The sequence below is a fragment of the Hyaena hyaena genome, unplaced genomic scaffold (assembly GCF_003009895.1).
Source record: "Hyaena hyaena isolate Hyena2069 unplaced genomic scaffold, ASM300989v1 scaffold_27, whole genome shotgun sequence".
Lineage (NCBI taxonomy): Eukaryota > Metazoa > Chordata > Mammalia > Carnivora > Hyaenidae > Hyaena > Hyaena hyaena.
Window position 1 is genome coordinate 1,574,994 of NW_024080659.1, and position 21,351 is coordinate 1,596,344.

The 21,351-nt window shown below is 61.4% G+C and overlaps 2 protein-coding genes across 5 annotated transcripts; one reads left to right on the forward strand and one right to left on the reverse strand.

Annotated features, from left to right (window-relative positions):
- Window positions 1-31: 31 nt before the first annotated feature.
- On the reverse strand, window positions 32-14,913 carry FLII (FLII actin remodeling protein). The gene is made up of 30 exons (XM_039227279.1): window positions 14,776-14,913; window positions 12,931-13,041; window positions 12,555-12,626; window positions 11,311-11,391; window positions 10,936-11,021; window positions 10,665-10,826; window positions 10,272-10,375; window positions 8,082-8,257; window positions 7,837-7,994; window positions 6,882-6,966; window positions 6,350-6,497; window positions 6,046-6,182; window positions 5,640-5,852; window positions 5,181-5,360; window positions 4,491-4,573; window positions 4,280-4,354; window positions 3,951-4,034; window positions 3,664-3,835; window positions 3,008-3,112; window positions 2,727-2,918; window positions 2,352-2,540; window positions 2,094-2,233; window positions 1,762-2,011; window positions 1,511-1,665; window positions 1,356-1,416; window positions 1,142-1,270; window positions 953-1,059; window positions 716-821; window positions 523-588; window positions 32-428 (listed from the first exon to the last, which is right to left on the reverse strand). Exons 1-30 carry the CDS (start codon window positions 14,836-14,838, stop codon window positions 294-296), a joined length of 3,825 nt encoding a protein of 1,274 aa, XP_039083210.1. The 5' UTR covers window positions 14,839-14,913; the 3' UTR covers window positions 32-293.
- Window positions 14,914-16,086: 1,173 nt separating this feature from the next.
- Window positions 16,087-21,351, forward strand: MIEF2 (mitochondrial elongation factor 2). 4 transcript variants are annotated; one of them, XM_039227247.1, is made up of 5 exons: window positions 16,087-16,350; window positions 18,253-18,407; window positions 18,610-18,790; window positions 19,318-20,413; window positions 20,807-21,351. In XM_039227247.1, the coding sequence occupies exons 2-4, from the start codon at window positions 18,264-18,266 to the stop codon at window positions 20,370-20,372; spliced, it is 1,380 nt and encodes a 459-aa protein (XP_039083178.1). In that variant the 5' UTR covers window positions 16,087-16,350; window positions 18,253-18,263; the 3' UTR covers window positions 20,373-20,413; window positions 20,807-21,351. The 4 variants fall into 4 exon arrangements, with proteins under 4 accessions (XP_039083178.1, XP_039083177.1, XP_039083175.1 ...); XM_039227246.1 differs by having other exon boundaries at window positions 16,087-16,381; window positions 19,318-21,351; XM_039227244.1 differs by having other exon boundaries at window positions 19,318-21,351.

Below are 21,351 nucleotides of genomic sequence, written 5' to 3' on the forward strand. Positions count from 1 at the left end.
TAATATTGAAAATAAAAGCATTTAATATCTCTTAAAAGGCAGCCACACCTGCTTTTATCCTTGGTGGGGAGGCGGCATCACAGAGGAGCTCAGGAGGGAGGGACTCCCAGTGTCCAGATGCCCGAGGGCAGCGGCCAGGGTCTCCCTGTCGGTGCTGCTGGGGACCACGGCGCTGGGGGTGGCAGCCGGAGCGGGGGCTGCCTCTGTGGGCAGGCAGCGGACGGACAGAGGCCCCTCCTCGCCCCGGCCTGGAGCGTGGGTTTGCGGCCGGGGCACTGCGGGTGGCGGCCGCCCTAGGCCAGGGCCTCGCGGAAGGTGCTCCAGGCGTGGAAGCAGCGAGTGAAGGCGTGCTGCTCGTTGCCCTTGCGGACCAGGCGCAGGCGGCGGGTCTTCTCGTGCTCCTTGGACCGCATGTGCTGGATATACACCTGGTCGCCAGGAGACGGCGTGAGTCTCTGGAGGTGCCCCTGGCCCCCCAGGCCCACCCAGGCCCACTTCGGCCCTCCCCACCTCCGGGCTCACCTGGCAGGCCTTCAGACTCAGCTTGATTTCCACCTGGCTCGTCTGGGTCCCTACCCACATGTAGACCTGTGGGGACAGCGGGACAGGTGGTCTCAGGGGACCCAGGAGAACCCCCCGCTCCAGCCCCAGGTTCCAGTCTACCAGTGGGTAGGCCCCGTGAATGGTCAGGGTCGGGGGGGGGGTGGGGGCTCACTTCTTGGCCATTGTCTAGCAGCATGATATCATCATCTGCCAGGTCATCTTGGCAGAAATCAGAGCACTTCTCGGTCACCGCGAAGTAGCCCTTCTCGTTGGAGCACCTGGAGGTCAAGGGTCAGGGAGAGACTGAGGGTCACGGGAGCCACAGGACTGAGGAGGGAGCTGGGGGAGAGGTCTGGGAGCTGGGGGAGAGGTCTGGGAGCTGGGGGAGGGGTCTGGGCCCTGGGCTCACCGGAAGAGCCGAGTGTGCTTCATGTATTCGGCGTCACCGTCATAAGGCTTCTGTGCCCCGATGCCCACCCAAAAAAAGTTCTCGGGCTCCTCACCTTCGTTGATGACCTGTGGGGTAACGGTCTGTCGGGCCCAGGTCCCCAGTCGGCCCTCACCCGACTGCCTGCCCACCCGCCACCTGCCCCGTCACCTGCTTGCTATAGGAGGCGTCAAACATGCTGTTCAGGATGTCTTCCGCAAGCTTGGCCTCGTCTGGGTCCGCAGCCCGGCCCACCCACGCGTACACGATGCCCTGGTTGTCCTCACTCTCAAAGGGAACCTGGGGGGGGGGGGGGCGGTTCAAGTCAGGTCCCGCTTACAACCCACCACACTGTGCTCCAGTCCTGGCCACGCCCACAACCCACCTTGAGGATGAAGCAGAACTCGGAGTTGAGGAGGCTGGAGTCTGTGTTGATCTGGATGCACCTGGGGAAAGGGAGGTGTCAGCAGGCAGGTGCTGCCGCCCACCTGCCCCCCATGTGCTCCCAGTCCCCCCCCCGCCCCCTCCCCGGCCAGGAACCTAGTGCAGAGGGCGCTGCCATTGGTGCGAATCTGGTAGAGGCTGGGCTGCAAGGCCCCCTGAGCCGCCTTCCTCTTGCCCCGGTGGATGATGAACTTTCTCTTGAAATGGGACAGGAACTTGGGGTTCTCCTGCTGCTGTGTCATGCGCACCACCTGGGGGTGTGGAGGGGTTAGGAACAGCAGCTCCCGGGATCCCCACCCTGCCCCCGGGGTCCCTCGAAGGAGGCTGTGGGGGCGTGGCCGACACACCTCTAGCTTGCCGGGGAAGAGGCTCTCGAACTTCTTCTGCAGGCTGAAGGTGAAGGTGAGCCAGCCCATGTTGGAGGCTTCCCGGCCCTGCCAGAAGTACACGATGCACTGGAAGTCCTCCTCCGGCTGCTTCTCCTCTGCCTCCGCCACCGCTTCCTCGCCTTCTTTGCCTTCCGCCCCTGCTTTCTCCTCCTCCTTCTCTTCCTTCTTCTCCTCCTCCTCCTCCTCGTACTCCACGGGGACCCAGTACCTGGGGGGGGGGGGGAGGGAGGTCAGAGGGCGGTGAGCAGGGGCTCGAGGCCCCTAGCCCCGGGGGAGGGGCGGCGCAGCACCTGCAGAGGAAGACATAGCAGTCCTGCGTGTAGAAGTGGCCAAACTCCTCCTCCGGAAGCCTCGCGAACTTCTTGCCCTCGAGCACAAAGCCCTCCATGCCGTCCAGGTCCTCGTTCCACTCCTCCATCAGCTGTTCGGCCTGCAGGCGACGGCGGCCAGTCACCCCAGTCACCCCCGGCAGGGCCCACAGGGAGCCCCGCCCCCCGCGGCAAGTCCTGGGCCAAGTCCGCCCCGCCTCGCCCCGGCCCCGCCCTCACCTCCGCCAGCGCCATGGGCGGCTGCCGCGGCAGGAACAGCGCCGTGAGGTCAGCCTTCATCTGCTCTTTCTTCTCCGCGTCGCGCTTCACTTTCCCAGTGAGTCCCGGGCCCTGCAGCACGGCCTCGGCATTGCGCGTGTAGTCCACGGTCAACACGTCGTCCCAGTTCTTGAACTTGGCCTTGAACACCTGCCAAGGGGGTGAAAACAGGAGCTGGAGTGGGGGGGGGGGTCTAAGGCAGTTAAGGCAGACGTTCGGGGGTGGCTTAACAGGGTCAGAAAGGGGGCGTGGCCTAGAAATGAGGGCGGGGCCCAGCAAGACAGAGGGGAGAGGCCGCCAGGGGCGTGGCTGTGTGGGCGGGGCCGCAGTGCGCACCTGCGCTTCCGTGCCCTCCAGGCTGCGGCTGACGGCGGCGTGCCGCGGCCGGTGCAACATGCCGCACAGCTCCTGGCCCAGCTTAAGGGCGGCGGCGCGCACCAGGCGCGGGGACTTGCGGCCCAGCCAGATGAACACGTCGGACCAACAGTCCAGGATGTACACACAGCGCGTGTCCAGCAGGCTCTGCAGCTGCAGGGCAAAGGCTGGAGGTCAAGGCCGATGCCCCGCCACCATGGAGGGGTCCCGTCGGCCCCCCTTCCCTCCTCCCTCCGTCTCACCAGCCGCATCCTCGGCATCAGTTCCACCTTGGGACGTGTCTTATGTTCCACAGAGAGCTTGTAGTTGATCTGTGGCAGCTCCAGGTAGCCCAGGCCCAAGCCCACCTGGCAGGACGGAGAGGCGGGCGTGGCAGGGGCCGGCCGGGTCTGGGGGAAGGAGCCTGACGCCCCAGCAGACCCCTGCCTTGGAGTCTGGCCTCTGCCCTCTTGTGTGCGCTCAGGACCACTGCCTGCTCCTCTTTGGACCTCAGGTTCCTCCCTCCACCAGTGTTTTAAGGGCATTCTCTCAGTGGAATGGTGCTTTCCCTGCCAACGCTCTCCAGGTCCTTCCTGTCCTTTCTAATTCTCTAACTTGTCCTTTTCCTGCTTGCAACCCCACCCCCCACCCCCACCCCGGGGCTTCCTGTCACCTACAGAATTAAGGCCAGGTTCTCAGCCCTGGAACCCAGGCATGTTGTAGCCTCTCTCTCTAGCCACACCTTCCTGGAACCACAACCTAACACTATTTCTCATGGCCTCACTCAGAGCCTCTAGACCTTTGCTCTGGCGGTTTCCTGTCCAGAAGGTGGCACCCTCTCCCCACCAAAGTCCACGGCCGCCACAGGGGCGCGAGGCTCAGGAAGTCAGGCCGGCGCTGGACCCACACCACAGCTCACCTTGTACAGCTTGGGCTGAGGTGGCCAGAAGTCATCCGGCACGTGCTTCTTGATCTCAGGGGGCTCCCCACCCAGCGCCTCCCAGAACTCTGGGGACTCCTGACCTTGTGCCAGCAGTGTGATCTCTGCCTTGCCTTTTCGCTCGTTCTTGTTAATTTTCTCCGCAAAGAGCCTGGAGGGGGGTGGTGTGCAAAGCCCTTAGTGAGTCCTGTGCTCCTTCTTAGAGGTGACCATCTGTATTTATAGAACACACCCCACCATGTCTGAACAGAGCGTAGTCCTCATACCTGGCCTTGGTAGTGCTACTCAGTGTGGCCTGGGCCCCCCGCCACACGTAAATGTCCAGCCCTCGGTCCAGCAGGAAAACGAACCTGGATGGGAGGGGCGGGAGGGGCGGGAGGGGCAGCGCCAGACACGGGCAGCGAGCCCTCATGCCCCAGACCCAACCCCGGATTCCTCCTTGTGGGATTTATCCCCCTTGCGGGCGCCGACAAGCTCAACAAGACGAGGCTTAAAAGGACTGCCGGACGGCCTCTTCTAAAACCCAAACCTGCCCCCGGCTAGTGGGGAGGAGGTATGGGCTCAAGCACTCCCACCTCGGGGCAGGGGGGCCTACCTTGGGTCCAGGGAGGCCCCCTTAAGAGGTACAGGTTCCAACTTGATGTTCTTTTTCCCATACACACGGTACATCCTGGTGGCAGAGCAACAGTGACGGGGTGCGGGTGGGAGGGGAGCGCACCAAGGGGCCGATTTAGCCCGAACACCTTCTCTCCCAACCTTTCCCAGCCGAGTCCAGGTTAGTGCCGCCCACCCGCACACCCCGTCACCTGGTGACATAGTGTGTGTCCTCCACAGTGTAGAAGCCACTGGCAGTTCCACCCTCAATGTAGGAGATGTCGTTGTCAAACACCTGTGTGTGTGAGGGTGTGGTCCTCCGTCACTGAGCTGCCCCCCTGCCCCCCTCCAAATACCTCCTGTCAGGAGGACAGAGTCGCCTCTCCCTGCACTAAGTGCTACAGATTCGTGAAGCTGAGATCTGTGTCCATAAACGCATTATCTCAGCGTTACCAGGTACAAAACTCTGTGTTCACTCGTTACGGTTTACACACACACAGCGCGTCTAGATATGCACGTATCGGGGCACAGGACCAAGCAGGTTTCTGGGAGAGGGCGAACGGGTGAATTGGAGTAAAGTCTTGTGTGCGCAACCAGCTGGCCAAAAGGACAGCGCGGCCTGCTAACCCTGCTCTCTTGACTCCGGGTCCTGCGCTCGCCTGCCTCCTCGGCGCCCAGCTGGGAGCCCCACCCCCTTGGCACTACTGGTCCTTGCTCCCCAGCTCTCTCTCGGCGACACTGGCCCAGGCTCCCCACCTGTGGCCTCATCCAGTTCCCCTGACGGGCTGTCTGCCTTAGGTCTCACCCCTTAACTCCTTTGGGCTCAGCCCCGCCCCTGCCTTTGGCCCCGCCCACCACAGGCCCCGCCCCACCCAAGGCCCGGCCCTCTGGCTGGCTGGCACCTGCAGAAACTCTTCGCTCTCGTCGCCCATCTCTTCCCGCACAGTGCGACACTCGGCCCCGAGATAATTACGCAGGTTCACCGCATGGATGGCAGAGCAAGCCTTCTTGTCCAGTGTAGACTCCCCGCCGATCCAGTAATAGATCTCCCAGTTCAGTGAGCCACTGTCATCCAGAAAAGTCTGGGGGGCGGGGTCAGCAGAGGCCGTGTCAGCCCTGGCCAGGGCGTCCTGGCTCCCCAGGTCACCCCCACAGAGGCCACTCTAACTGCCACAGACTCCCCAGTCCGACGGTGGGTGGGGGGCACTGCCACACCTCTGACTGGGGCATCCCCACCCATCTCCTTTGCAAACCCCCCCCCCACCTTGCCTCGGTGAACAAAACTGGCGCTGGGGACTCTGAGCCATCTAAGACAAGCTTACTGGGGGGTCCTAACCCCCAACAACATGCCCGACCCTCACCTTGAGCACAATGTAGCAGTCGGCCTCATAGAACTTGCCGTGGAAGGCTTCCTCCACCAGCACAGGCACAAAGTTCTCTATCTGCCAGATGGTCAGGCCAGGCAGCTGGCCCACGTCCTCCGTGAAGAACTCAGAGTAGTCAAGGCGTGGCTTCTCCAGGCTCTGGTCCCAGCGCCGGGCCTTGCCCCCAGGGGCTCGGGTGTCAGTACTTTCCTGGGGTCACAGTCACAAGGCATAGCTTGCCTCATCACAGCCACTCAGGCTGGTCTCTTCATGGACCCACCTCAGGGCCTTTGCATGGACTGTTCTCTCTACCCAGGACCCACTCGCCCTCTAGGCCTGGGTCACACTGTCTTAAGAAGAGCCCAGGGATACCTGTCCTGTCCCAGCCCCTGGCCTGGCTTACCTCCTGCTTTTTGTTCTTCTCCTGGGCCACATCTGACATGCCCTTCAGCACCTGCTTAGCCTGGTCATCCTGGGCTGAGTCCTTACGCCTCCGCAGTCGCATCTTCCGAGCCAGAGGGTCCTTGGGCCCACTTCCTGCTTTGGGGAGGAGTAAACAGCTGGGCCCTTGGGCACCCAGCCAACCAGGGACCAACCCAACCCCCCAGGATTAAGAAGCAGTGTGTGTCCCACCCCATAGACAGATGGATAAGTTGAGGCCGGGAGAAACGTGCCCCTGGCTCCCAGGCCAGACATCCCCTGCTTACCAGCTGCTGCCGCAGCCACCGTAGCAGGGGACGCGCCTGCCAGCCGCAGCTGGTTCTGCAGCGAGAAGTCGATGTTGTACCACTCGGCCGCGCGGTCAGCGGGCTTGGGAGGCATGACCAGGCTAGGATTCTCCCGCACGTCCAGGACCTGCCTCGTGGGGGGGGGGGGGGGGGGGGGGGGGGGGGGGGGGGTGTGAGTCCGAGACCTGCCTCCTGGTCACACCCGCCCTGCTGTCTGCAGACGCCCGGGTTCTTTCCCACCCCAGCTCTGCGCCTGCCCCGCGTGGCCTCCGGCTTTCCCATCTGTAAAACGGCACCTTGGAGGCTGGTCGTGGGGCTAAAATGATGCCATCAAGTATCAGATGGACACGGGGAGGCGATTCACCTTCTCCCAACTGTGGCCCTCCAGGGGGCCTCTGCTGGGTATCCCCACCCCAGTGACACTGCTTTGTGCGCTCTTTCCTGAGGGTCTGCCTGCACCTCTGCCCTCCCCTCCTCCCCTCTCCATGGGCCCAGCCTGCCCAGCCCAGACCTCGATCTCTGTCAGGAAGTGGATGGCCTCTGGGAGGGTCACCAGGCGGTTCTTGTTCAGGACAAGTTTCCTCAGCTTTGTGCACCTGTGAGGACAGAGCCGAGCCTCAGGGAGGGGACAGATGAGGTTGGGAGGGAGGCAGGGAAACTTCTGGTTCCAGAGATGGGGAGCTGGGGAAGGCCAGAGAAATTGAGTAGCCCGTCTAGTTAAGAAGCCACGGTGGGGGAGGTGCCTGTGTGGCTCAGTTGGTTAAGTGTCCAACTTCAGCTCAGGTCATGATCTCGCAGCTCATGAGTTCGAGCCCCGCATCGGGCTCTGTGCTGGCAGCTCAGAGCCTGGAGCCTGCTTCAGATTCTGTGACTCTCTCTCTCTGGTCCTTCCCTGCTCATGCTCTCTCAAAAATAAATAAACTAAAAAAAAAAAAAAAAAAAACAAAGAAACCACTGGGTTTAGAGGCACCTGGGTGGCTCAGTTGGTTAAGGGTCCGACTTCAGCCTAGGTCATAATCTCACCACTTCCGAGTTTGAGCCCCATGTCAGGCTCTGTACTGACAGCTCAGAGCTTGGAGCCTGTTTCAGATTCCGTGTCTCCCTCTCTCTCTGCCCCTCCCCTGATTGTGCTCTCTTCCTCTTAAAAAATAAACAAATATACTTAAATAAAAAAAACCCCACCATATTCTGTCCTCAAATTAGCTTGGAAGCCACTGAGGGTCCTCGGTTCTCTGCCTGAAGGACTTTGCAGAGTCGTGAGGAGGCCATGCCAGTGGACACGGTGACCTCCAGAAGGAGGGCTGGCGCTGGGTCCCAAACTCATGCTGGCACAGGACTTGGGTCTTGATCCATAAAGCTGAGCTAACCCACCCATGTTGCACGATGTGCAGGGATTGCAGGGGGCGGGTCTATGATTCTGGGGTTTTCTATGCCCTAGGTCTCCCAGCCCCCACTCGGCCCAGCACCTGCAGAGGCTTTCAGGGATCAGCTCCAGGTTGTTGTTGGCGGCCATGAACTCTTCCAGGTTGGCCAGCTTGCCGATGCCCGAGGGCAGCCCATCGAAATCCAGCTTGTTGGAGTTCAGGTACAGCCTCTTCAGCCTGGTCAGCTTGCAGATGGCTGACTGGAGGGGAGACGCGGCTGGGAGTCAGGGGCAGGGGCCGGGGCAGCTCGGCAGCCATCCCTCTCCCCTCCCCAGGCCCGGACGTACAGGCAGCGAGGTGAGCTGGTTGCGGGACAGGTTCAAGGTCTCCACATGCACCCACTGGTCGATGCACAGGGACAGCTCCGAGATCTGGTTGCTGCTGAGGTTGAGGCGGCGCAGGCTGGGGAGGGTGTACAGGCACTCGGGCACCCGTGTCAGGTCATTGCAGGAAAGGTCCACGTCTGGGGTGCAGAGTGGGCTGTGTCAGCTGGGGCCCCCGTGGCCCGCTCCGGGGGCAGCCAGCCCTGATGTGAGCCCCACCCCCATCCCCACCTCCAGGCTCTGCGGCCTGAAGCCAGTGACTTAATCTCTCTGAGCCTCAGTTTCTCTGTTTGGAAAGACTTCCTCACACCACTGAGTCTAGCCATAAAGCCAGCGCTCATTACTGGCACAAAAACAGACGCTCAGATCAATGGAACAGAACAGAGAGCCCAGAAACAGACCCACAAACGTATGGCCAACTCATCTCTGAGCAAAGCGGGAAAGAATATCCAATGGAATAAAGACAGTCTCTTTAGCAAGTGGTGCTGGGAGACCTGGGCAGCGACATGCAGAAGATGAACCTGGACCACTTTCTTACACCAGACACAAAAATAAACTCAAAATGGGTGGAAGACCTAAATGTAAGGCGGAAAGCCATCAAAATCCTCGAGGACAAAGCAGACAAAAACCTCTTTGACCTCAGCCGCAGCAACTTCTTACTCAACACGTCTCCAGAGACAAGGGAAACCGAAGCAAAAATGAACCATCGGGACCTCATCAAGACAAAAAGCTGCTGCACAGAGAAGGAAACAATCAGCAAAACTAAAAGGAAACCGATGGAACTGAGAAGATATTTGCAAACGACATATCAGCTAAAGGGTTAGTATCCAAAATCTATAAAGAACTTATCAAGCTCAACACCCAAAAAGCAAACAATCCAGTGAAGAAATGGGCAAAAGACATGAATAGACACTTCTCCAAAGAAGACATCCAGATGGCCAACAGACACAAGAAAAAATAATCAACATCACTCATCATCAGGGAAATACAAATCAAAACCACAATGAGATACCACCTCACACCTGTCAGAATGGCTAACATGAACAACTCAGGCAACAACAGATGTTGGTGAGGATTCAGAGAAAGAGGAACCCTTTTGCACCGCTGGTGGGAATGCAAACTGGTGCAGCCCCTCTGGAAAACAGTATGGAGGTTCCTCAAAAAATTAAAAATAGAATGACCCTATGACCCAGCAATTGCACTACTAGGTATTTATCCAGGGGATACAGGTGTGCTGTTTCGAAGAGGCACATGCACCCCAATGTTTATAGCAGCGCTATTGATGATAGGCAAAGTATGGAAAGAGCCCAAATGTCCATCGACAGATAAATGGATAAAGAACATGTGGTATATTAGGGCTCCCGGGTGGCTCTGTGGGTTGAGAGTCTGACTTCGGCTCAGGTCATGATCTCACAGTTCGTGGGTTCGAGCCCCACATTGGGCTCTGTGCTGACAGCTCAGAGCCTGGAGCCTGCTTCTGATTCTGTGTCTCCCTCTCTCTCTGACCCTCCCCTGCTCACGCTGTCTCTCTCTCTCTCAGAAATAAATAAAAACATTTAAAAAAAGAAGAAGATGTGGTATAGATATACAATGGAGTATTACTCGGCAATCAAAGAGAACGAAATCTTACCATTTGCAACTACATGGATGGAACGAGAGGGTATTATGCTAAGCGAAATTAGTCAGTTAGAGAAAGACAAATATCATATGACTTCTCTCACGTAACGAATTTAAGATACAAAACAGATGAACATAAGGGAAGGGAAGCAAAAATACTATAAAACCGGGGAGGGGGACAAAACGTAAGAGACTCTTAAATATGGAGAACGGGGGTTATTGGGGGGGGGGTTCTGGGAGGGGGGGATGGGCCAAATGGGAAGGGGCATTAAGGAATCTACTCCTGAAATCATTGCTGTGCTGTGTGCTACCCAACGTGGATGTAAATTAAAAAGAAAAAGATACAAGGAAAAGCCAACGCTCGTGATCTGGTGTGACCGCTAGCTGTCACGGTGTCACAGTAAGGAAAGAACTCGTTAACGTAACTGAGTCCTCTTCCCTCCGGGAGGCGGTCAGACAAGCAGGGTCTACCCTCCCACCATAAGGGAGCAGAGGACCCGAGGGGACCGGAGCCCGAGATCACCCAGGGCTGCCAACCTGCGAGGTTGCTCAGGCCCTCCAGGCTGGTGGGGAGGTTGCTCTGGGTGCGCTGCGTGTTCCGCAGGTGCAGGGTCTGCAGGGCCATCAGAGCCGGGAGCTGCCTGCAGGGAGACGCGGCTGCTCAGGCCAGGGGCAGAGGCCCAAGCGCACGGGGCCGAGAGGGTCTCAGAGGACAAGGTCAAGGGCGACTGGGGGGTGGCATAGACAGGACTCAGGACTGAGGAAGGGCCTGATACTGAGGAAAGATGGGGGCTGAGGGGCCCAGCCCACACAAGAGGGGCGGGGGTGCAGTAGGGGCCCGAGGCGGGAAGGGCCAGGGCTCCTGGCGAGTCGAGGGACCAGGCCAGATTCCCCAGGGGGGGCTCGGGGGTGGTGTGAGGAGGCGCCCACCGGAGCTGTGCGTGCAGCAGCGGGTTCCCGTTGAGCACCAGCGTCTGCAGGTGCACCAGGCGGCGCATCTGTGGGGGCAAGCTTTCTAGACGGTTCTCACTGAGGTCCAGATACAGCAGGTCGGTGAGGTTGATGAAGAGCTGGTTGGGGATGGTGTCGATGCTGCAGGCGGGGGGCCGGGGAGGGGCAGTGGTCAGTGCCAGAGGCACACCTCCCGGATGCACGCAGTCCTGGGGTGCAGTCCCCCCCCCGCCCCCCGGCCAACAGGCACCTGTTGTGGCTGAGGTTCAGCACCAGCATGTTCTTGGCGTTCTCCAGCTCCCGCGGGCACTCTGTCAGCTGGTTGTAGCTCAAGTCCTGGGTAGAGGAGGTGAGGCCAGGTCAGGGGTGTCAGGGCCAGCCTTAGGGATCAGGTGGGGGTCTGAGGAAGGAGGGGCTGAGGGGCCAAAAGGGACACAGTCGGGACCCCAAGAGGAAGGGTGCCCAGGTTAGGGATCTGACTCAATGAACGAGCTCAGGCAAGGCACTCTAAGCCTCAGTTTCTCCATCTATCAAACGATATAGCAGTGGCCCCAGGGACCACCGTGACAGACAGGGACCGAGGGGCAGGCCAGCACAGGCGCCAGGTGGAAGGGTAACCACTGACCAGAACCGAGAGATCATCCAGCTTGAAGATATCATCGGGGACTCCGGAGTTCTTCAGGCTGTTGGCTCGAGCCACGATGGCCTGGGGACAAACCATGAGGGCCCATGATTCCTGGCGTCCACCCCCAGGAAGCAGCAGAGAGATCGGGGTGGACACCTCCTCAGGAAACCCACCAGAAGCCAGGCTCGAGTGTTGTCCCACCCTGACTTTTGCTCACAGTCCCTCTACCTGGAGAGCTCTTCCTAGCCCTCCCTAAGTGAGCTCCTATTCACACCTCAAAGCCCAGCTCAAATGTGCCCTGGAACCCAGCACAGCACAGCAGACTCAGGGAACCCTTTCTGAGTGAACAATTCCTCTTCTTGCCAAGTCCAGAGAGCAAGATAAGTGTGTAGCTCTGAAGCAGAGTTTTTAGGTCAGAGGGAGGGGGATGGACCAAAGAGAAATCAGAGCGCGGCCTGAGGACAAGGGTTTTCCTCCTCTTAGGGCCGAAACCTCCTGTGTAGACGAAGGTCTGAGGGGGAGAGAGAACAGGCCAGAGGGCTGTGCCGTGATACCGATTCTCCTTCCGCCCTCACGTCTGCGCCCTGCCTCACCGCACTGCCCCTTCCCATAGTCACCCACTGAACCCGCCCCAGAACATGGAAGGGCCTCGTCCAAGGTCATGCAGCCAGGAAGCAGCAGGGCCCAGATTAGAATTCAGGCAGCCCAAGTCCAGACGCTGTGCTCTTAACAGCTCAGGGCTCTGGGCTTGGACTCAAGCCCGAAGGGTCTGGATGGGGGACCTCGTGTTCCAGGACGACAGAGGCTGCACGGAGAGCCGAGGGGCGAGAGGACCTCTCTGGCCAAACCGCACTCTACCCCAGCTCCACCCCTGCCTGGCCGAGTGACCTCAGCCTCGGGCAAGTGACCTGGCTCTACAGCCAAGGGTCTGCATCTGTGAACTTGGTGAAGGTCAGGATTATTGGAAAAACCCACAGAGAAGAGATGGAACAATGCTTGGCTGGTATCAACTGTTATTATTGTACTTGTTGCTTTGGATTTGGGTTTTTTTACATTCCCCCTGCCCCCATGCGTTACTTAACGCAGGGCATTATGGTGCCCCTTCCCCTTTAGGGCAAAGGCCCCTGAGTCTGACACTGGATGGACAGATGTGCTGGTCCAGCCTGGGGTTTGGCCCAGCCCTCACACCACTGGCTGGACTCTGGTCCCAACACCCAAGCTTGCCAGCCCCCTGCAGCACTCACCCTCAGTGACGGCAGGCTGGACAGCTCCCCGTGAAGCGTAGTCAGGTTGTTGTGACTCACAGACAAGTGCTCCTGGGCCAGGACAGGGGAGCAGAGGCTCAGCAGTGTGGGCAAGGTATCTACAGTGTCCCCTACTGCCACCAGAACCTTCCACCATCCAGGGGGCCCCTGAGCCACACAGGCCCAGTCCACCTCTTGCAGCCTCCCTCCCTCCCTCACACAGTGGCCTTTTCCTGCATACCTCCCAGGAAAGGGCGCTCACTCCATCTCATGGCCGTCAGCATCTTCCCCTATGTCAAATGCCTTCCGCACAGGTCTGCCCACCTGGCCCCGCCCAACCCACAGGGACCCTCCCTGACTGCCCGAAGCCCCTTACCAGCTTCTGCAGGGCCGCCAACTCCTCTGGGAGGTAGCAGAGGCCCGTGCGGTTCAGCTTCAGCCATCGCAGGCTGGTCATGGCCTTGACATTCTCAGGGAAGTAGCCACCCTGGCGGGGGGGGGGGGGGGGTCATGGGGAGACCGGTCTGGGTGAGGCACACCCCTGCTCCACCACCCTCTGTGCTGCCCGTTTGCATGGGAGCCTTTGGAGAGCAACGGAGCCACCTCGCACCAGCCGTGTGACCTTGGGCAAGTCACTTTGCCACTCTGTGCCTCAACTTCCTCATCAATGTAACAGGGCTAATAAAAGCCCCTGGTGACAAAAGTTTGGGGACTGAGCAATTATCAGGATGGCTCTTGGCCTAAGGTCTCTTGTTGGATCCTGAGCCCTAAAAGGGACAGGATGGAACTGGCTTGTTCCAAGGGGCATCCCGGTGCCCAGCTGTGTGGTTAGCTTGGCTCAAACGCCTCCGCCTGCCACTCTGGGCCCTACCTAGGCCGCCAGAGATGGGGCTGGCGGGGGGGTGGGGGGTGGGGGGGGGATCCTGACCCTCCAACTAGGCCCTGCCTGTGTCCTGAAGCTGCCATCAGTATCCTGTGCCAGGCCCCAGTTCCCCATCCGGCACAGGCTCAGCCTTGTTCATGTCTTCGTCCCCCACATTCGAATGCCTGCCTCAGTATCCCTGGCCCTTATGTCAGGCAGTCGGAGGCATCATGTGCCTGCAGTGCCCTCGGCCGGTGTCCCCATTCCCCTACAGCCACATTTTCAGCTGGTGACTCAGACTCTCCCAGTCTGGAGAGGACAGTGGAGACCTCAGGTGAGGATGGTAGGGATGGGCACTGAGGAAAGTGGTGCGGCCACCTGGGCCCTGAGTCAAAGGTGTGTGCACATGTGGGTAAGTGCAGGAAGGACCTGCCTGCCTCCTCTGCCTAGGCCTAACCCAACCACAGTCAAAGCCCTGGGGCCCCCAACCCCGAAGACCCCGGCTGACACGACACTGACCCCGGCCTCGGTCTGCTTGCTTACCCACCCTGCTGCCCCTGGCTGACCTCTCCTGTACTGGGCCAGCCCTCCCTTCCACTCCTCTGGTCACCAGCACTGTCCACCTCATCCCGGACTCTCTAGAACCCCCTCAGCCACCAACTGGCTGGAAGGCTGGGGTCCAGGTCCTTGCGGCCCTAGTCTACCAGGTCAGCTGCTGTTCAGACAGCCGCCCCCCCCAGGCTTCACACGCCTGTCCGGCAGTCTCCACATCAACTACATGCCTCTACTTTACAGCACCTGCGCCGGATAAGAAAACCCAGACTCTGAGAGGGGAAGTGACTTGCCCAAGACCACACAGGATGGGGTGGCGGTGGCAGGGACAGGAGCAGTGGTGACTGTGCTCCACCAACAGCCGCAGCAAAGCCGGCCATGAGTCAGGGCCTGGCTTGGGCGTGTGACCTCACAGGGGCGGGGAAGGAGGGCTGGGGAGGCGGGAGCAGAAGCTCACAGACCCCTAGGCCACCATCCGGCCCTGGCGGGCCCAGACCCTCCCCCCCCCACCCCCCCGGACAGGGACACGGGGTGGGGGCCCCCAGCCCACTCCCCGGCGTGGCTCCGCCCCCCAAGCGTCAGCCGGCCCAGACCGGCCTAGGTCTTCCCGTGCGGGCCCTGAGCGGAGGCGTCCGGGGTCCATTCCGAGCCGGGTCCCGAGCCCCGGGGGAGCCCCACCCCGCGCCGTCCTCCGTCCTGCGCGGCGCGGGGTCCGGAGGCGGGCGGGACAGGAAGCGGGGACCGGCGCGGGCCCGAGCGGAAGAGACGGCCTGGACGGAGGCCCGGCCCCACGCCCGGCCGGCTCACCTTGAAGTCGTTGCCGCTGAGGTCCACGCCGCGTACGAACGGCAGCACCCCGGTGGCCTCCATGGCGCCGCTCTCGCTGCGGGGCCGGAGGGACGCGGGGGGCAGCGGGGCGAGCCGCGGGCTGGTCCAACGCTGGCCCCGCCCCTTTAACCCGCCCCCGCCCGGGCCCGCGGGCAGGCGGAGCCCGGGCCGCGCCCCTCGCCTGCCCGCGCACGCGGCTTGCTGCAGGGAAGCGCCGGGCCATCCGGATGCGTTAGGTCTCCCTGGGCCTCAGTTTCCCCGCATGTTCACTGACACGAGAGGCCTCGAAAAAAGTCCGGGCTATCCCTGTGGTCCCGAAGGCTTCATAACCTCCGGGCTAAATTCCAGCGACCTATGGAGGGGGAGGGGTGTCACAGGCCCTGCAGCTCCAGGCTATTTCCCCTGGGCTGCTGCATCAGCTGATGTAGGCCCTGACCTCTGGAGAGATTATGGACCCAGGCCCCAGGGACGCAGAGCCCGGGGAGCTTCTTTCCCCGCACTGGGCCCTGCATGGCGACCAATGGTAGCAGGACTCTGGGAAAAACCCAAGCCTGCTCCCGGCCTCCGTTTTCTCACCTGTGAAATGCTTCCTAAGGTTGTCTCCAGGAACAAGTAAACGCAGGTGTAGCTTGGAGCATGCAGCAGGCGCTCAATAAGTGGCACATTATTATTATTCCCACCGCTTAGAGTCAACAACCACCCTTACCTCTTTACTTCCTTGCCCCCTCCACCAGCCAGCATATAGTAGGTCCCCAATAAATAAACGCCGAATGAGCCACAGGTTACATGCATAATCATCCTTCACAGAAGAGGCGGCGGCCTTGAATACCCATTTTACAGGAGAGCGAACTGACGCCAGAATGGAGAAGTGGCCCTCACAAGGTCACACGGAACAGGTGGCAGGGGTAGCCTCGAGTCACGCTGTGTGCCAGCGGGCTAACATAAAATAACGAAGCCACCAAGCACTCAGAGGTGACCTAAAGGGTCAGGTAAGCGGACCTTGGGGCCAGGTAACACCTGTTTGCAAGCCCGGGAAAGAACGTAAATTCAGATAGCTTTCTCCACACCGCTGCCTCATATGCAAGCACACACGCCTTCACAACGGGCCCTTGGGACTGCCTCATTCCAAACTCGAATCGCTACCACCGCACCGCCAGGTCTCGAGTGGGGAACTCGGCCCTGCGCCTTTAAATCCACACTGCATCCAAGAGTCCCGCCCAAGAGGGACGCGATTGCCGGAGAGGGGGTGTGGCCTACTTATCATTGGTTAAACCGCGCAGTATTTTGGAACGTGGGCGGGGCCCCGGGCGCTCCGATTGGAGCCAGGTCTTGCTTGTCTGCAGGCGTCTGAGGTCAGAGGCCGCCCCCGAGGCCTCGGTGTTCGGTCCCCGGGTCCTCCAAGTTCCATTCCCAGGCGGGTCCGTGCTCAGGGGCCCGAGTTGACCCGCTCTGTCCTTCGGTCGCTGTGCTGAAGCCGCAACGCGCGTACAGCCGGAGTGTGACGGGGCGGCCCCGGTCACCCAGTCCCGGGCGTGGAGCGTGCGTCGGACGCAGGTCGGGGGCGTGGTCTCCGCCGGGGCCCCAGGTCAAGGCCCGGGAACGAGGGAAGGGCTTTGGGCTCCTGGCTGGAGTTCGAATGTCGACCCCGCCCCATCACGTCTAGGGCACCGCTCTGCATTTCGCAGGGCCTGGGTGCCGTCACGGTGAAAGGGGCCCTGGCAAGCCCACCAGGGTTTGCTGCGCGGCCGCTCAGCCCTGGCCCTGGGCAGCAGGTGTGGCGGAGGAGGGGAAAGACGGGCGGCACCTCAGGGCGCTGTGGGGCCCGGCAGCCCCGAGTCCGGTTATTTTTAACCACCCGCGCCCCCTCCCCCTTCTGGGAGTTGGAAGGCTTCGGTCTGGGGCCTGCGCCACCCCGCCAAGGGTTGGGCCGAGTCCACTTTAGATAGGAGATATTTAAAGCGCTTTACAGTTTTCGAGCGGATTCTTGGTTTCTCTGGAAATGGGTGACAGTATTGGTCACCGATAAGGAGACTAAAAATGGCTCCAGGGCATTGGCGGGTCACCACCCTAGCCTTTGACCAACTCAGCCCCAGAGCCCTCTTGTCCTATTTTTAGTCTGGCCAAATTGGGGGCGGGTGTTGGGTCTGAGACTCGCAGTGATTCAGGCTTTAGCTGCTCTAGGCATCTCGTCTCCTGGCAACTGAGCCATGGGCACCCACAGCCGGGCAGGGAGGGCAGAAGTTCTTGGTGCCCAAGGTGGCTCTGGGCCCACGGTCATGTGCTCAGGCATCTGCACGGAGACGGTTCTGCCTGGTCAGGTTCTGCCTGGTATGTGACCGGTTCCGAGCCTGTGCCTGGGTTACACACCCCCTCAGCTCTCAGGGCCTGAGGGCAGGATTTCGCCTGGAAAAACCCGAGGCTGGAGCTTGGTGGCCTGGGCCTGGGAAGGATCTCTGTCTCCGCTTCCCAAGTGCCCGGCCCTACCCAACCCTACAGGTCTGGGCTCCTCGCTTGTGAATCCTTCCTCACTGCCGCCTGTGCTGTTTTACAGGTGAACAGACAGCTGGGGCTTCCACCCTCCACTTACTTTCTCAGCTGCTTCAGCTCCCAGCCTCTGAGGACAGCTGCCCCGCCCCTCGCCGCCCCGCCCCGCCCCTGTAATTGTTCCAAACCTGAGGGGCCCAGAGATGCACCTGCCAGTTCTCTGATTGGGCTCTTTAGAGAAACCTTGTTCGCTTGCCCCTACAGCCCGGTCTTCAGCCTTGACTGGCCCCTACCTGTTGAGGAGTGGCTCCCTCCCTGGGCGGCCTGGGCCATCTCGTTCCTCCCATCCTTTGACTTGATAGCTCTGCCTCTGGGGGTTACCCTGTCGAGATGTGGGGGTAACTGACCCCTTGAGCTTCACTGAGGTTCCCTCAAAGGCCTAAGGGGCCCTCCAGGGCAGGCTGCCTGGGACCCCAGCTTGTGTCTTCTTTAGGCCTCGGTTCCCTGCTGCCCTGGTTAGGAACCAGGATGAAGCAGCCTCTGGGACCTGGCCATAGGCCCCAGGAGACTGGACGGCTGGGCGCAGGGGGTGGGAGAGTCAGGAAGCTTCGCGGTCGTGGGTCTGAGTCCCCACCGGTCCCTGTGTGGTCTGGCAGCCTGTTTCTCCCTACGATGGCGGTGGTGATAAGACCCGCTTTAGGTGATGCAGGCGGTCCTTCTCTGACCAGCCAGAAGTCTCAGGGCCTTTCTGCATGAACTCCCCTGTCCAGAGGGTGGGTGGGTGATTTGCGGGTTTGGGGGAGGGGGACTCAGGCAGCTCCCCATCTCCTCCCAAGAAACCCTTCCTCCTGAGAAATTCCCAGGGTCACCTCTCATGGGCTCTACTCTCCGCGACCCCAGCAAGATGGGGTCTGTCCCACTCCCATCCTGGCCACCCCCACCGAGCTGTCCCTGCACCCTGCTCTCTTATAGGCAGACAGACCATGGCAGAGTTCTCCCAGAAACGAGGGAGACAACGTGACGAGGTCCTGGGCAGCACTGTGGACTTCCTCCTGGCCAATGCCCGCCTGGTGCTGGGCGTCGGTGGCGCCGCCGTGCTGGGAATTGCTACCCTGGCTGTGAAGCGGGTAAGACCAGGCTGAGCCACTTATACCTGGGGATGGTTGTCCTCCCGGAAGACAGCAGGGCTGGGCCTGCAGTGGGGCCCCAGGGGATTGTGCGGACAGCCCACGGCTGGCACCTGTTTCTCTACCCCGGGAACCTGGTTGGCTCTGCCTTGGCACGGATGCCCAGGATCAGATGCTCTGATCCGTGTCACTCTGCCTGCAGCTCATTGACAGAGCCACCAGCCCTCGAGATGAGGATGATGCCAAAGGGGACACCACATCCCTGGAGGAGAGCTGGAAAGAACTGACCCTACTCAAGGCCACGCCACGCCTGCAGCCCCGGACCCCCCCTGCTGCCCTCAGCCAGCCAGCATCGCTCCCTGCCCCCGAGCCATCTGCCCCCGGTGAGAGGCAACCCTTCCCCCCAAAACCTGGGTAGGCCCCCCTCTGGTGGTCACATTTGGGAGCTGCAACCCAGACTCCGCCTTAACTGCCCTGTGTGACCTGTGGGAAGTTCCTGCTCCTCCAGGGCGTGTGCTCCCCGCGTGGTTAATGGTGGCGTGTTTCTCTGCCCTGCTAACCTCCTGGGTGGTGTCAAGGCTCCAGCCACCAAGACGAGGACTTGGAGGGTGGCACCAGAGCATGGCAGCAGCGTTACAACAGTGAGGGGCCCCAGGTGGGGAAACTGAGGCCAAGAACCTGCTTTCCTGCTCTACATGACGCTCTTTTAGGGTGGGGGGATGTGGGGCAGTGAGGACTTGTCACCACATGCTCCCTATACGTGAGGCCTTGAGCTGGGTGCCCTCTCAGGTGGTCGTTTCACAGGTGAAGAAAACCAGGCCCAGGGGGGTCACACGGCTAGTAATTGAGCAGAGCTCTCTTGGCTCCTCACGGGGCCTCCTGACCCAGTTCCCAACCTTTCGTTCTGCAGAGGGGTCATCAGGCACCGAGCCTCAGCCGTTGCCTCAGCCGAGCTCCCCAGCACCGCTGTGCCTGACGTTCCAGGAGAAGCTGCTGGCGTTCGAGCGGGACCACGTGACCGTCCCAGAGGCCCACGTGGCTCTGGCCAAGCAGCTGGCCGGTGACATCGCCCTTGAGCTGCAGGCCTACTTGCGGAACAAATTCCCAGAGCTGCCCTTCGGGGCCCTTGTGCCCAGCGGGCCGCTGTACGACGGGTTCCAGGCGGGGACCGCCGACCGCGTGCGCCTCCTGGTCCCCCTGGTGCTGGAGGTGGGCCTGTGGAGCCTAGTGCCCGGCGTGGACACCGTGGCCAGGGACCCTCGCTGCTGGGCCGTGCGCAGGACTCAGCTCGAGTTCCGTGCCCGCGGGAGCAGCCCCTGGGACCGCTTCCTGGTGGGCGGCTACCTCTCTTCCCGTGTCCTGCTCGAGCTGCTCCGCAAGGCCCTGGCCTCCTCAGTCAACTGGCCGGCCATCGGCGGCCTCCTCGGGTGCCTGATCCGGCCCAGCATGGCCTCGGAGGAGCTGCTGCTCGAGGTGCAGCACGAGCGCCTGGAGCTCACGGTCGCCGTGCTCCTGGCGGTCACTGGTGCCGCCGCCGCAGACCGCCCCCTGCTGGCCTGGCCCCTGGAGGGGCTGGCGGGAAACCTCTGGCTGCAGGACTTGTACCCCGCAGAGGCCGCCAGGCTGCAGGCCCTGGACGAGGGCGACGCCGGGACGCGCCGGCGGCTGCTGCGGCTGCTGTGCGGGGTCTGCCGCGGCCACCCGGCCCTGGGGCGGCTGGACCGCCGCCATCTGACCCAGGTGGTCCTGCGCCTGGGGGAGGAGGAGGTGGACTGGGCCGAGGAGGCCCTGGGGGAGCGCTTCCTGCAGGCCCTGGAGTCGCTCGTGGACAGCCTGGAGCGGGCCAGCCTGCCCTGCCACCTCAACCCCGGCGTGAACCTCCTGGGCGGCCTGCGAGAGGAGGACATTGACGACATCGGCTACGCGCTCTACAGCGGCCTGCAGGCCCCTGAGTGGCTGCTCTAGATGGGGGGGGGACAGGGCGGCCGGCGCTCGATCTGACGCTGGTGAGCTGTGCGCGCCTCCCCTCCAGGAGTTTGCAGAGCACTTTTTCTCTTGCTTTAGCCAGAATAGAGGAGGGTGCTCTAAGCCCACGGGGTTAGCATGTAGCGGGCGGCAGTCCTGGGAGCGCCAAGCCCGGGCCTCTGGGGCAGCCCGGAGCGCTGGCCACTCGCGCCCCGTCAGCCCTCAGGCCGACCCTAGGACCTTGGGCTCGGTCCGCCGTCACCAGCAGTGAACACACTGACAGACACGGCTTCTGCTGTCCTAGGCAGGGGATAAAGGCAGCTCCGTTTTTCTGTCGAGAGGGTGAGTTTGCACTTTCCTCGGGTGCCAGCTGCAGGCATCTCGAGGCTTCTGGTGCCGGATGGTAAATTCGACACGTTTGTTTTGTCCCCCAGGGGCCAGAGTCACCTGGCACCCCCGGATTGCAGCTTTGGGGCTGATTTAAAGGCCTTGTCTCCTGACGTCACCTGGTGTCTAGTTGGCTTGTCGAGCTCCCCTCTCTAGCCTGGAGCAGGAGCTCAGCCCGACGTGCTGCCCACCTCATACCTCAGGGGAAGGCCCCTTTCCCTCCAACCGGGCCATTTTTCTCTTTGAGCAGAGAGGCCCCTGGGAGAGCCCCCTTCCCCTGCTGGGGGAGCCGAGGCTCCCTGTGCTGCCCGCCTTGCCTGGAGGCAAGGGAGTCCCACTGGCCCCTGCTGGGCCCGGCCGGAGAGCGGAGGCCGTGCCTTCCCGGGGAAGCCGGCTGAGCGGGCCTGGCCTCCACAGTGCCAACCGGAACTGCTCCCCGCTGACGCCCGTGTTCCCACCTAGCCTGGCACAGGTGGGGAGGGAGGGCCGCCCCGCCCCCCGGGCATCCCTCCTGTCTTTGGTCTCCTTCTTGCTGAAGCAAAGCTATGCCTCAAAGAATATGAATGAGAATAAAAGGAAAAGCTCAAACGTC